Source organism: Bison bison, unplaced genomic scaffold (genome assembly GCF_000754665.1).
Source record: "Bison bison bison isolate TAMUID 2011002044 unplaced genomic scaffold, Bison_UMD1.0 scf7180017864183, whole genome shotgun sequence".
Lineage (NCBI taxonomy): Eukaryota > Metazoa > Chordata > Mammalia > Artiodactyla > Bovidae > Bison > Bison bison.
In genome coordinates, this window is record NW_011494755.1 from 3651884 (window position 1) to 3665580 (window position 13697).

General features: G+C 42.1%; 1 protein-coding gene across 1 annotated transcript in view; it reads left to right on the plus strand.

Moving 5' to 3' along the window:
- Positions 1 to 13697, plus strand: part of ZNF462 (zinc finger protein 462) — a 152888-nt gene that overhangs the window by 118598 nt on the left and 20593 nt on the right. Inside the window, 1 exon segment of the mRNA XM_010843617.1 lies at positions 4006 to 4229. Coding sequence (XP_010841919.1) covers positions 4006 to 4229 — 224 coding nt within the window.

The following is a 13697-nucleotide window of genomic DNA, read 5'->3' on the forward strand; positions in this document are numbered from 1 at the left end:
GGAAACCCACGTGTGTTGTGGGCTGCCTTTCAGGAAGAATTGTTACTTGGTGATTCTGGGCTCCACGGTGATGTGGGTTTTTTTCACTCTTTTGAGTAGAAGTGACCCCCTCTCCCCCGACGCCCCCCTTAGTGGTGGCGATTTTACAGATTATTTCCCCCCCACCCCGGCACACACTTCTGGGCTCTTGATGAACCTTAGCACCCACGTGCTTTAGTGTGGCGCTGCTGCAGGCTGGAGCCTCTTGAGTGTTGTATCCACCTGCAGCACTCAGTATCTTTTAAGTATGAGTCTCTGATGGCACCCACTCCAGTACTCTTGCCTGGAAAATCCCATGGACGGAGGAACCCGGTAGGCTGCAGGCCATGGGGTCGCAAAGAGTCAGACACAACTGAGCAACTTCACTTCACTTCACTTCAGATGACAGACATGATCTATCTTGTAGTCAAAACTGGTGAAGTCATAATATTTTTGCAGTCAGTGGTGGAAGCTGAGTCACAATGAGTGTGATTCAGGCCTTGATTTCTTACCCAGGGTAATTTTGAGAGGTGTGAAGTCAAGAAAAGACCCACAGTTGTCACTGCCCCCTGTAGGAAAAGCCCCAAGTGGCTGAGCTTCCGTAGCCAAGACAGGGCTCAGGCCCTACCTGGAAACAGTCCAGTCTCCCGGCTCATATCCTTCACTGGCCTCCACCATGAATAACTCATTCAGAAAATGCTGTCAGTCCTTTGCCCGCCTTTCAGAGTCTGTCTTATTTTTTTATCTTGGTCCTGTTAGCCATGTTTGTAGAAAGGGGGGTGGGGAAAAGGTAACTTTGTTTTCTAAAATTAACACCCATAACCCATATAACTAAGAGACTTGGGAGTTACTGTGTCTTAGTTTGGAAATGAGGAAGTCATACCTTTCAGAATAAGTCATCAGGGAAATGACCTTTTATGAAATCCAGGAGATACTTGAAAGAAATTCAGATAAAAATGGTTGCCTTAGACACTGAGAGCTTTTGCGATTTTGAACTATTAGGAATAAAAGGCTGAGAAGTGCACGGCATACAGATTGGATGTGACTGGAGAGTTCTTTATAGGAGAGACGGAGGAGGGTGCATGCAGGCAAAGGTCAGTAGACCTGGGCTCCCAGGCCACAACTTTGTGCTGAATTAGAGGACTGACTTTGAGGAAGTAGCTCAACTGAGCTGGTTTCAGTTTCCGCTGAAGACTCTCAAAACTGACTTTGCAGGGTGTTGTGAGAATAAAAAGTAGCCAAGAGAGTCCAACACATAACCATGCTTGAAAGGTACTGAGCCCTTAATAAGTGGGAGTGGCTGTTTCCATTCAATGTTACAATTTCACCTCCAAGGTATTATTCTGAACGCTCCCAACTTTGTGCAAAATGCACTGAGACACACATAGTGAAATTGGAAACTGCAAAGAAAACTAACCAAAGGAATTGAAAAGGAGACCTATAAGAAAAACCAAGTTTGAAAGAAGCGATTATTTACAGCGAAGAAGGGAAGGCTGGAGAGCAACTGAATGACTATCTTCAAGATGTTGGAGGCATCGTTATGCGGAAACTTCCAGCTGTTCTCTGTCTCCACCGAAGTGGACAGAACCAGGGCAGGTGGGACAGGCCAGAGCCAAAGAAAGAGCCGGGGAAGCAGTAGAAATGGCAAAATTGTATAAGTCAGGAACAAACACAGAGCAATGGAGGGGGATGCAAGTCTCAAAGAAGGTGCCAGAAAAGTTCACATCAACACTTCCCCATGACCTCCTGAGGTGTTGGGTGTGGGGGCCGGTCTCCTGGCTTCAGCCTGGAGCCCCATCTCTTGCCATGGGCGCCAGCCTGCTCGTGTCTACACGTCCAGGGTGGCTGGACTGAACAGCTGGCACTTGGCTTGGAGCAGTGTCTGAACCAGGGTCCATCTTGCCTTCTCACGATGCAGCTGTCTGGAGGCATCTTCTGTTGTCACGATGGGGAAGAGGGGGCACTACGGGCTTCGGTGGGCAGGGGCCTGGGGTGCTGATATACATCTTACAATGCATAGGAAACCTCCCAGAGGAAAGAATTATCTGACATCAAAACATCAGTAGCGTTGTGATTGAGAAGTCCTGGGTTAGAGGCATAGAATGACCGTCGTAGCCCTGGCTTCCTTCAGGCTTATTGGTTTACATCAGAGCATTTTTTTCTCCTCCCATTTACACAAAACCATGGAACTAACTGAATGGTTAGAAGACTGTTACAACATTTGCTATTCTAAGAAAATGTGTGGATTCCATTATAATCATGTGTTTCTTAGCTGCCTGTGACTTTGGTTTAAAAATATTTATATTTCTAAATAAGCGACTGACTCTTTGTATAGGGAAAATAACATATGCATTAGAGCTCCCGGGAGTATGGTGCAGACACCAACCTTCCACGCTTCCTCTGCCCACATTCTCGCTGGCCAATTAATTGCTGCATTCAGGGACTCCCAAGGCAGGGACTGCCCTGCAATGAGCATGTGCTGGTTAAGAGGCAGGCAGGCCTTCGTGGGAGAAACTCTCCAAGGGGCAGACACAGGCCAGCCCAAGAGGGAGGGCTCCCAGAGCGAGCGACTTCAGCGCACAGCATCCTGATGCTCTATGAATGTTGCTCCTGGTGACCGAGGATATAGCGCGCCTTCCTGACTTAATAATACATTGCTGTTTCTAAATAATATAAGTGTATGTTGTGTGCGTCCATTTGTAAACTTTCAGAGTCTTCTGAAATCCAGACACAGCATGAAAACACATGCTATATTTGATCCTTGCATAAATAGCACAGATTTTAATTTTATCCCAGTTATGGATATCTGGCACATGTGCCGATACTCTGGGCAGACTGGTGTGAAATTTAATTTGAGCAGTTAAACACAAGGGTGAGAGAGTACAAAATAAACAAGCACACACACACACTTCCAGCCTTACAGCATTTGGTACGTTAACGGGAAAAGCACCCAAATCCTCTCTCTTTTATTTTCTCCCTTGGTGACAATCACGTTACAGATTTGTCTGAAAAGGCACAAACCCTCCACATCTCCCACACCACCCCCACCCCACCTCTCCCGGAAGATTGCCTGTAGACATTTCATCTGCGGGAGCTCTTCCCGAGCTGGGGTTGGAGTTCCAGTGAATGAAAGTGTCCAGGATTCTTTGTTTTCAGATTTGATCTTTGAGATTCTTTTGGTTTCAAGAAAAGGCAAACAGTCTCCTTGAGAACGTCTTGGAAGGAGAAACAGGAATGGAATTGGAAATGATGGGAGAGAACCGATTTGCAGTTCGGTAGACAGACATGGGTGGGGTCCCAGTTTAGGCAGAGTCTGTGACCTTTGGAGATGGACTTGAAAGCTCAGTTCCTTGTTTTACTACTTTGTAGAAATGGGACTAACTTCGGCCTAACAGTTTCCAGGGAGGTATACAGTGGTGGCACATAAGTGCTCCAAAAATGTCATTTTCCTTACCCCTTATGGACATCTTGTTTGTGTTGTTGTTTAGTTGCTAAGTCATGTCCAACTCTTTTATGACCCCACAGACTGTATTTAACCCTCCAGGAACGTCTGTCCATGGCATTTCCCAGGCAAGGACGCTGGAGTGGTTAAGGACATCTATGTAAGCCTGAATGCCACTTGCTGGGGAAGTAAGATAATTGCTGTTGATAATCATTCATGTTGGTGAAACTTCTATTCTTGGCTCCTCCTTTAATCACCTCCATTCAGAAATCCACAGCACCTTTCAGCCCGCCCACTCCTATTTATAGGTCATTCTGGATATCAAGTACACAGAGCTTTTGGCCTTAGAAACACCCACGTGTCCCAGTGGACTGTTGACTTGGGGGGCGGGAGGAGGGGCAGTGGCATGTGTACACGGTTCACAGACCCGCAGCCATGAGAAGTTTCAGCAGTGGAGGGGCAAATTTTCCCTTATACTCCCCAGAAAGACCGTCTGCTTTCCATCAGTAAAAGTTCCCATCTTTGTATTCAATTTGTTTCCACAGAAGAGCGGGTTGTCCCCATTGAAGTGTGCCGATCCAAACTGTCCAAATACTTGCAGGGAGTAGTTTTCCGCTGTGATAAGTGTACCTTCACCTGCTCCAGTGACGAGAGCCTCCAGCAACACATAGAAAAGCACAATGAACTGAAACCTTACAAATGCCAGCTCTGCTACTATGAGACCAAGCACACGGAAGAACTGGACAGCCACCTTCGGGATGAGCATAAGGTAGGGGCCTGGCCTCCCTGCTCCCACCCTCGGCACGGCGTTGGGAGGGGCCGGGCCGAATCTAGCTATGCCGCTCTGTGCAGGACAGACGCACGTGCTAAAATAATGTTTAAAGTGAGGTTCAGTTTATTCCATTATCAATGAACTGTAAGGTCATTTTAGAAAATTGGAACACAGATGAGGGAAAGAAAACCATCCATAATGCCACCCCCCACGTCTAACTGCTTAATGCTTTTGGTCTCTTCTGTACCCACTTCCTTTTGTTTTATTTCATTCTGAGTATATGCGATCCCTTCTATGAAAGAGTGTATCTTCCCTTTCTTGTTTTCGTCTTACCCTAACTAGAGTACTTTACCATATTATTTTAAGTGTATTATCACAAAGCTTGATAATTTTTTTCTGTAAAGGGCTGGGTAGTAAATATTTTAGGCTTTGCGGGCCAGATGGTCTCAGTGGTAACAATTCAACTCTGCCCTTGTAGCAAGAAAGGAGTCCTAGAGAAGACATCAATGAATGGGCATGGCTGTGTTTAAAAAAAAAAAAAACTATTTACAAAATTAGGCAACGGGCTGTGGACCCGTAGTTACTGGCCCCCTCTTCTCTCTGATGGCTCTGCCAGCAAGAGTCTCAGTCATGTAAGTTGTTTCCCAATATATTGCTGACTACAGACATTTTCCAAGGCATTACTATTCATGTCTAAGCACTATAAGGACTGTAAAATGTGTGTTATATTTGCGGGAGGGAACAAATTGGTACAGGACATAAAATACGGGGTTTATGAAAAAAATTCTCTTCCAAAAGTCTGCTGATCAGAGGGTAAGATATCCCAGGTGGCTTCCTCACTTCTCGGAGGATAGCATAGCACGGATTAAGACCATTGTTTCTGGTTTTGTATATTGTCCAGAGTTCGGGGAGTGTGTGTGTGGAGGGGGGCAGGGGGAATGATTAGTATTTGTTTCATGAAAAGAGCCTGTTGAAATGTTTTGTAATTAACCAACAAATCCCAAACATCTAGTGAGTGTTTACTTAAGGCACAATGAGAAGCACTTTGGTATTGTTTCCTTTTTCTTGCTGTGTGCTGTCAGTGGAAATACAGTTCCTCTTTTCTGCACTTAGAAACCCAAGTTAGAAAGATTCCTGTCTGAGTCATCTACACCCAAGGGTTAGAATTTTTCTATAGGGTGTTGAGAGAAGGCTGAGCTTTATCACCCACCTACCATTTAATGGCATTATTCCTAACTTCTCTACTTTGGAATGCATTCATTTTCTAATGTGTCTCCCCAAAATGAGAGCAAAGAAAAGCCTGAATTACCTCACTTAAAAGCTTTTAATACCAGAAAAAAAAACACACCAAATTTTAATGCCCTTTCATATTCAAACTTCCTTGGCATTTCTGCCCCCACACTGAAAGGAAAGTCACTCATCTATGTCAAGCTAAGCTGTTTACATTCATGTGCTTGTGTCTTATTTGTGTTACCACCTCAGGTCTTTTTATTATAGTGTTGAAGCCATCAGACTAGTATTTTGGGACAGAGCAAACCTGGAAGGTAGATTCTTCCCCAGTGGCTGCATAGTAGCTGTGAGTCACTGGGGAACTCCAGACAAGACTAGAAACCATACCAGATACGGAAGCGGGCGGGAATGTGTGGGCTTTAGAATAAGCATCAGGCAAATGGGTTACTCAGGAAGCTAGGAGCCCAGTTAAGAACTTTTGGAGCCAAACAGACCTACGATTGAATTCTGTCTTCACCACTTAACTATAACTGCTTCAGCAAGTTACTTCAATTTCTGTATCTGTTTCCTGATCTGTAAATGGGAATTGCATATCCTTACATACTTTACTCAGAAATTTTGTAAGATTAAACGAAGTCCTGGTATCTCCCACACTTTGAGAACCATGTCTCAGTCTGTCTGTGAGTTGGTTAGAGCTCAGGGTTAACAACCACCCATCAGAAAGGCAGTTATGGTTCCTAAAGACCTAAAATAGACTATAAAATCACTGACTATACTCTGCACTTTAGACATGGGCTTTGATATGTTGTATTTTCACTATGCTGTGCTTGGTTCTTTAATCTTACTCTCTCATGGTTGACCAGCTTATTAAGTCCAATGAGCACCTAATTGAGGCTAAAGAATCGCCACTCTCAGCATGCCTAATGATCTTCATCTTTGTCTCAGTTGTTGTTAAATATATGAGACTTGTGCTTATTAATGATTCCTTCTTTTCTAAATGACGAATACAAAATGCAGTTTGAATTTTTGAAATAATTACCCAAACACTGTTTTATAAACAAAGACAGCTGCTGAAAGTGAATTTTTGATTGACAGTAACATTATGCATTAATTAAAAATGGTCATTCCTTGGTGTAAAGGATATACAGAAGTCTGATTTCAGCATTCCTGAAAAGGCTATAAGAGTGTCAATATACAGTGTACTAAAGAGAAGTTTGCTAATGATTGAGATACAAAAGTCAAGAACCATAAGGTAAGGATGAGAAATTGAAGCCTAAGAATTGGAAAGGAAGAAATAAAACTGTTTTTGTTCATGGATAATGTGATCTGTGTAGGTAGAAAATCCTAAGTAGTCCATTTAAAGAGATATTGGAATATTCATGAGTTTATCAGAATTGCAGGATACGATCAATAATAAATTTCTATACACTAGTAATGAGCAATCTGAAAATGAAATTTTAATATCAATTTCATTTATAATGTCAAAAAGAATAAAATGCTTAAGAATAAACAAAACTGTGAAAGCTATATGCTGAAAACTACAAATGCTATTGAGAAAAGAACTAAATTAATGTAATATATACCGTACTCATGCATTAGAAGACTCACTATTGGTAATGCTTCCCAAACTGATCTACAGATTCAGTGTAATCTATCAGAATCTCAGTAGGCTTTTTTCTTTGGTAGAAATTGATAAACTCACACAAAAATGTATATAGAAATGCAAAGGATCTAGAATAGCATAAGCAGTATGAAAAAAGAACAAAATTGGAAGACTCATCCTTCCTGATTGCAACTTTTACTGTGATCAGTGGTGCAGAAGAAAAAGTTCAGAAATAAATCCTGATATATGTGGACAGTTGATGTTTATCAGAGGTGCTAAGGTAATAAGGAAACAATAGTTTTTCAACAAGTAGTGTTGTTACAGTTGGATTTCCATGTGGAAAATAGAGATTGTTGACCCTTATGTCACTCAATGGACATGAATTTGAGCAAATTTCAGGGGATAATGAAGGGCAGGGAAGCTTGGTGTGCTGTAGTCCATGGGGTCGCAAAGCATCATACACCACTTAGCAACTGAACAAGAAACACAATGTCACTCAAATTTCTCTTGGGAAAAAATTCTTAGATATAATAGCTGTGATCATTAAAAAAAATCAATAAATCAGGTGTCATCAAAATTAAATTGTTGCTTTTCAGAAGACTTCATTAAGCAAATGAAAAGGCAAGCAACAGATTGGAGGTAAATATTTGCAAAATAACTGTCTAACAAAAGACTTCAACCAAAACATATAAAGAACTTTTGCAGCTCAGTAATAAGAAGAGTAACAGTTCAATTAAAAATAAGAAAAAGTTCTGAATAGGCACTTTATGCAGGAGGATATGCAAATGAGCTCATGAAAAGATGCTTAATAAGACTCACCATTAATAAGACCCGTCCACCAGAATGGCTAAAACCAAGAAGACCAACAGCACCAAGTGTTGATGAGGATGTGAAGAAACTGGAAATCTCACACGTGGCTGAATGGAATGTCATCTGGCACATCTGCTTTGGAGCATTTTGTCAATTTGTTTAAAAGTGAAACCCACACTTTACCATCTGATCCCGCAAGTCTGCTGTCACCTAAAGTGGCTGCATAAACAAAATGTGCTCTATCCAGACAGTGGAATGCTACTGATCAGCAAAAGAAATGAGCTACTGATACGTGTACCAGTGTGGCTAAATCTCAGTGAGTCATTCAGTCGTGTCTGACTCTTTGCGACCCCCATGAACTGTAGCCTGCCAGGCTCCTCTGTCCATGGGATTTTCCAGGCCAGAATACTGGCGGGGGTAGCAGTTCCCTTCTCCAGGGGATCTTCCCAACCCAGGGAAGGAACCCAGGTCTCCCACATTGCAGGCAGATTCTTTACCATCTGAGCCACCAGGGAAGCCCAAAGCCAGACACAAAATACTAGATGTGCGATTTCTATAAAAGGCGGAATTAAGGAGACAAAGCAGATCAGAGCTGTTTGGGACTGGAGGTTTGGAGCAGAGATCGATGGCAGACGGTATGAAGGTGCTTCTTAGAGTAATAAAAGATGGTGCAGGGTTGTACCAGTGCATACATTTACTAAAACTCATTGAAATGTTCATTTGAAATAGGTTAATTTTATGGTAATTATACCTCAGTACCTAAAAGATGCAAGTTCCCCATGAGCTGACACATGGTCAGCCTTCAGTACATGTTAATTTTCTGCAGTCTTCTTACAAGGTGGATCTTGAGAACAGATAGATCTATAAAGATGCAGAGATCCAGATGAATGTGTATATTGTCAAAAATAAAACGTGCAAAAGACGTAGCTGCTGCTGCTGCTAAGTCACTTCAGTCGTGTCCAACTCTGTGCGACCCCATAGATGGCAGCCCACCAGGCTCCCCCGTCCCTGGGATTCTCCAGGCAAGAACACTGGAGTGGGTTGCCATTTCCTTCTCCAGTGCATGAAAGTGAAAAGTGAAAGTGAAGTCGCTCAGTCATGTCCGACTCTAGCGACCCCATGGACTGCAGCCTGCCAGGCTCCTCCATCCATGGGATTTTCCAGGCAAGAGTACTGGAGTGGGGTGCCATAAGACGTAGCAATTGGTTCTAAACTGAGGTTTACTTGCTTTTCTAGTAAAATGATGTGTTGAGTGTGTTGCTCATTACATTCTTCCATGAGTAGCTTTAGGTGATTTTGTGTGGTGGAGAGAATATATACAAGAAACTAAAAGACACTATGGGATGTATTTTCAGTCACAGGAGTTCATTAAACAGAACTGGACATTCAAAACTGGACTCCTGAATTCTGCCTGCAAAGCTTGTAAACTTCAGGAATGTCTCTGAAGATGTCAGACTGTATCATTTCATGGACTGGACAGAATACTAGTTCAGCAGAAAGGATCCCTGAAATCAAATAAACCATTCCATTGAAGAAGCAAACTCTGAAGTGCCCTGGATTTACACTGCTGTGTTTATCCTCAGAACGCGAAGGTGAAATAGAAAAGGATTGACAACCAGTACTTTCATTTTTTTTCTTTTTATTTGTTTTAGCACCTTCATTTTTTAGGTGACACAGAATCTTGTCTTCCTCGATCTTTATCTTTGCACCAGTGAACAAAGAATCTTGCTTGTAATCTCTTGGAATCTAAAGTAAACAGTACAGTCTATTTAGAATTTCAGTTCTTCATCCTTCAACTCCCTTTTTTTTCCTATCTCACAAGGTCTTCTCGAAGTGGACTATTCTATCCTTTCAATCTCCCTTTATGTTCCTCCCTCTCTCACACACACACTCACACACACACACACAGAATGAAATTATATGTTAGTAATGCCATTTATTAGCAATGCTGGTGCAAGATGAAGATGTAACATTTCTAGGAACCTTGAAGTCATGAAAAAAGCCAAACCTCACACTTCTCACACTTAGAAAACCACCCATATATTTTTCTTTGAAGAAAGTTTAAGTATCTGTAGTACCTTGTTAGTGTTCTTTATGGTTCTGAAGTCTCTTTGCTAGTTTAAGGAACATAAAAATATATTATCTCTAACATGGTTTGCTCGTAAAATTGTCATGTTAGCTATATTAAATTTAGAAGGATAGTCTATTCAGGCAATACACATTCACTAATTGAATTTACTTTGAAATGTTTTTAATTTTTTATACAAATGGAGCCTCAGGCGGCTGAACTCTAAGGAACTCGTATCTCTTACTTTTTGTCATTTTGAAGGAAGCAGCAGAACATTCAGCTTAGGAGGAATCGCCAATGTTTTACTTATTCCAGTAAAATTGTTTCACTCTCTGGACCAGTGAAATCTATGATGGCAAAAAAAAAAAAAAGTCACATCAAATATTTGTTTCCAGCAAAGGAAATGAGAAGAAATAAAAGAAGAACCTTCGCCGACTCCAAATCATAAAATACACTTCAGGCCATGCTTTTTGGACTCGGTTTACTTTCTGAACTAAGTCCTAGCATCTAGCTTTATCACCTGCATGGGTTCCTGGGAGCTGAAGTCTTTCCAAAAGATTGTCATTTCATCTCTGCTCTCCCTCATGTTAGTTGCTTCTGAATTTGTCAACCGTAGACCTGCTTCTTTCATGTATTTTGGAAGACAAAAAAAATCAGAGGTAGATGAGCAAAAGCTGTGGTAATTTTTCAGAGGGATGTGCCTGGCAGAACCGTAGTTGGTATTTCTCAAGTAGGTATTTGAAGATGTTCTTAACCTGTAACCTTTGGAACAGTCCACTAAAGTCTCCCACCAGTAGGACTTCCCCTAATGGTCCAATGGTTAAGATTTGACCTTCCAATGCAAGGGGTGAGGGTTTGATCCTTGAGCTAAGATACCACATGCCTTATGACCAAAAAAGCAGAATATAAACAACAGAAACCATATTGTGACAAATTCAAGAAAGACTTTAAAAATGGGACACATCAAAAAAAAAATCTTAAAAATGCATACATTTGTTGCTGTTCAGTCTCCCAGTCGTGTCTGACTCTTTGCGACCCCATGGACTGCAGCACACCAGACCTCCCTGACCCTCACCATCTCCCGAAGTTTGCCCAAGTTCTTGTCCATTGCCTCGGTGATGCCATCCAGCCATCTCATCCTCTGACGCCCTCTTCTCCTTCTGCCCTCAATCTTTCCCAGTCATCAGGGACTTTTCCAGTGAGTCAGCTGTTCTCATCAGATGACCAAAATATTGGAGCTTCAGCTTCAGTCTTCCCAATGAGTATTCAGGGTTCATTTCCTTTAATATTGACTGGTTTGATCTCCTTGCTGTCCAAGGGACTCTGAGGAGTCTTTCCCAGCAACACAGTTCAAAGGGAATGGCAAACCACCCCAGTATACTTGCCATGAGAACCTCATTAACTGTATAAAACACAAAAAGATATGCACTGAAAGATGAGTTTCCCAGGTTGGACGGTGTCCAATATGCTATTGGGAATGAGCGGAGGACAACATACTTACGTGCATACATAAAAAATAAAGTATCCAGCCAAAATGAATGGCCTCTGCTTCCAAACTTGCGTAGAGCTTTCCTTCTTCCTCTATTCAGGCACATGTTCATGCAGCCTCAGCTTGTACTTAACTCTTAACAAGATTCTGTCTTGCCACTGGGTGCAACATTCTTAAAATGGAAACCACAATATTTACCTCTCTTTCCTTCTCAAATCTCACCATGGTGCCCTGCGTATAATTAAGTCTCCAGTAGTTGGTTGCTAAATAAATCAATAAGTGAAATCACTTTTCAGATGAGAAATTTTAAGTATCCTGTTTGTCCAAATAACCAGAACATGGCAGCAGCAGCACCTTGGCCTCTGGATTTCGAGTTCTGGAGATTGGCAGCAGCTCAGTTGGCGGACAACAAAGTTCTTTGACTTTAATGATGCCTTTCACGTGGCTTTCTTGAGTGCTTGTGACTGGGGTTGTGCTGAGATTCTTGAAATGATTGATTTGGTCTGGACTTTTGCTAAGTCAGGTCTGGCAACAGCGTGTTTTCTGTTCTAACTTAGTGATCGCAAAAGAAAGTAGGTACTCTCCTTGACTTCTGTGCCCTGTACCCTTTACCAGCCTTTATTCTTACAGTCCTTGTCCTTAAAATGGTTTTTACTTTTGAAGAAAATATTCTTAAAAGATTCTTCCTGCTTCATCCCATCAAATTTTGGAATGAACGTTATTGTCACGGTACTTTTTTCTCCCTTCTTGTGTTCAGCCAGTGTCCCATGGATAATTTTTACATGTTTTGTAAGCAGTTTTGCATTTCAACAGATGATCTGTATTCTAATGGGGAAAGCTGGCGCTGTGTCGCCTGAAGGTGTGAGTTCAAACCTGGCCCATCACTTACTTGTTTTGTGTTCTGTTTTCCTCATCTGCAAATATGGAAGATAACACATAGCTTGCAGAATGATCATAAGGGTTAAGTGATATATGTAAAAATGACTGGGTTAATTTTTAGCATATAATTATTTGGTAAGCATTTAGAAAAATGTCCAATTTTATTAGCAAGCAAATTTATACCTTGGCATACAATATTATGAAGTCCTTTATACTTTATGATTGCCTATGGGTTTTTATGTTACTGGTAAATTCAGATAACATGTGTTATGTGTCAACTAGATGACTGGCCTTATACTCTGCACTGAGCCTGTAAAACTAAATAAGAAATGGTCGCTACCCTGGAAGAGTTTATAAGCAAGCAGGTGAGATGAGCTTAAACAAAGAGTCACAACCAGCATGGTAAGTACTGGATAAAGGTATCTATCAAATAGGAGGGCAGCATAGTTGCATAGCAAGTGTGGTGTCATGGCTCATCTTTCATAGAACCTTAATACACTGTGCTGCACGTCTTTCCTAGAAGCTTTTCCAAGAGCTTTGATTGAAAGGCTCGTTGAGAATTCACGACTTTTACCTGCATCTTTGACCATCTCCCTGTAAAATTCATAGAGACAGCACTTTGCTGAACCTTTGTCCCACCCGTTCCTCTCCCTCATTCCCATTCTGACTTTCAGAGACAGGCAAAGAAGATCCACTGGGGAAACCACCTGAAGGCCTGAGTCAGGGGTGGGCAGACACTGGCCTATGGACCAGATTGGAACCACTGCCTATTTATATGGTCTGACAGCCAAGAATGGTTTTCACATTTTTTAATCAGATCAGATCAGTTGCTCAGTCATGTCCGACTCTGCGACCCCATGAATCTCAGCACGCCAGGCCTCCCTGTCCATCACCAACTCCCGGAGTACACTTAGACTCACGTCCATCAAGTCAGTGATGCCATCCAGCCATCTCATCCTCTGTCATCCCCTTCTCCTCCTGCCCCCAATCCCTCCCAGCATCAGAGTCTTTTCCAATGAGTCAACTCTTCGCATGAGGTGGCCAAAGTACTGGAGTTTCAGCTTTAGCATCATTCCTTCCAAAGAAATCCCAGGGCTGATCTCCTTCAGAATGGACTGGTTGGATCTCCTTGCAGTCCAAGGGACTCTCAAGAGTCTTCTCCAACACCACAGTTCAAAAGCATCAATTCTTCGGCACTCAGCCTTCTTCACAGTCCAACTCTCACATCCATACATGACCACAGGAAAAACCATAGCCTTGACTAGATGAACCTTTTTTGGCAAAGTGATGTCTCTGCTTTTGAATATGCTATCTAGGTTGGTCATAACTTTCCTTCCAAGGAGTAAGCGTCTTTTTATTTCATGGCTGCAGTCACCATCTGTAGTG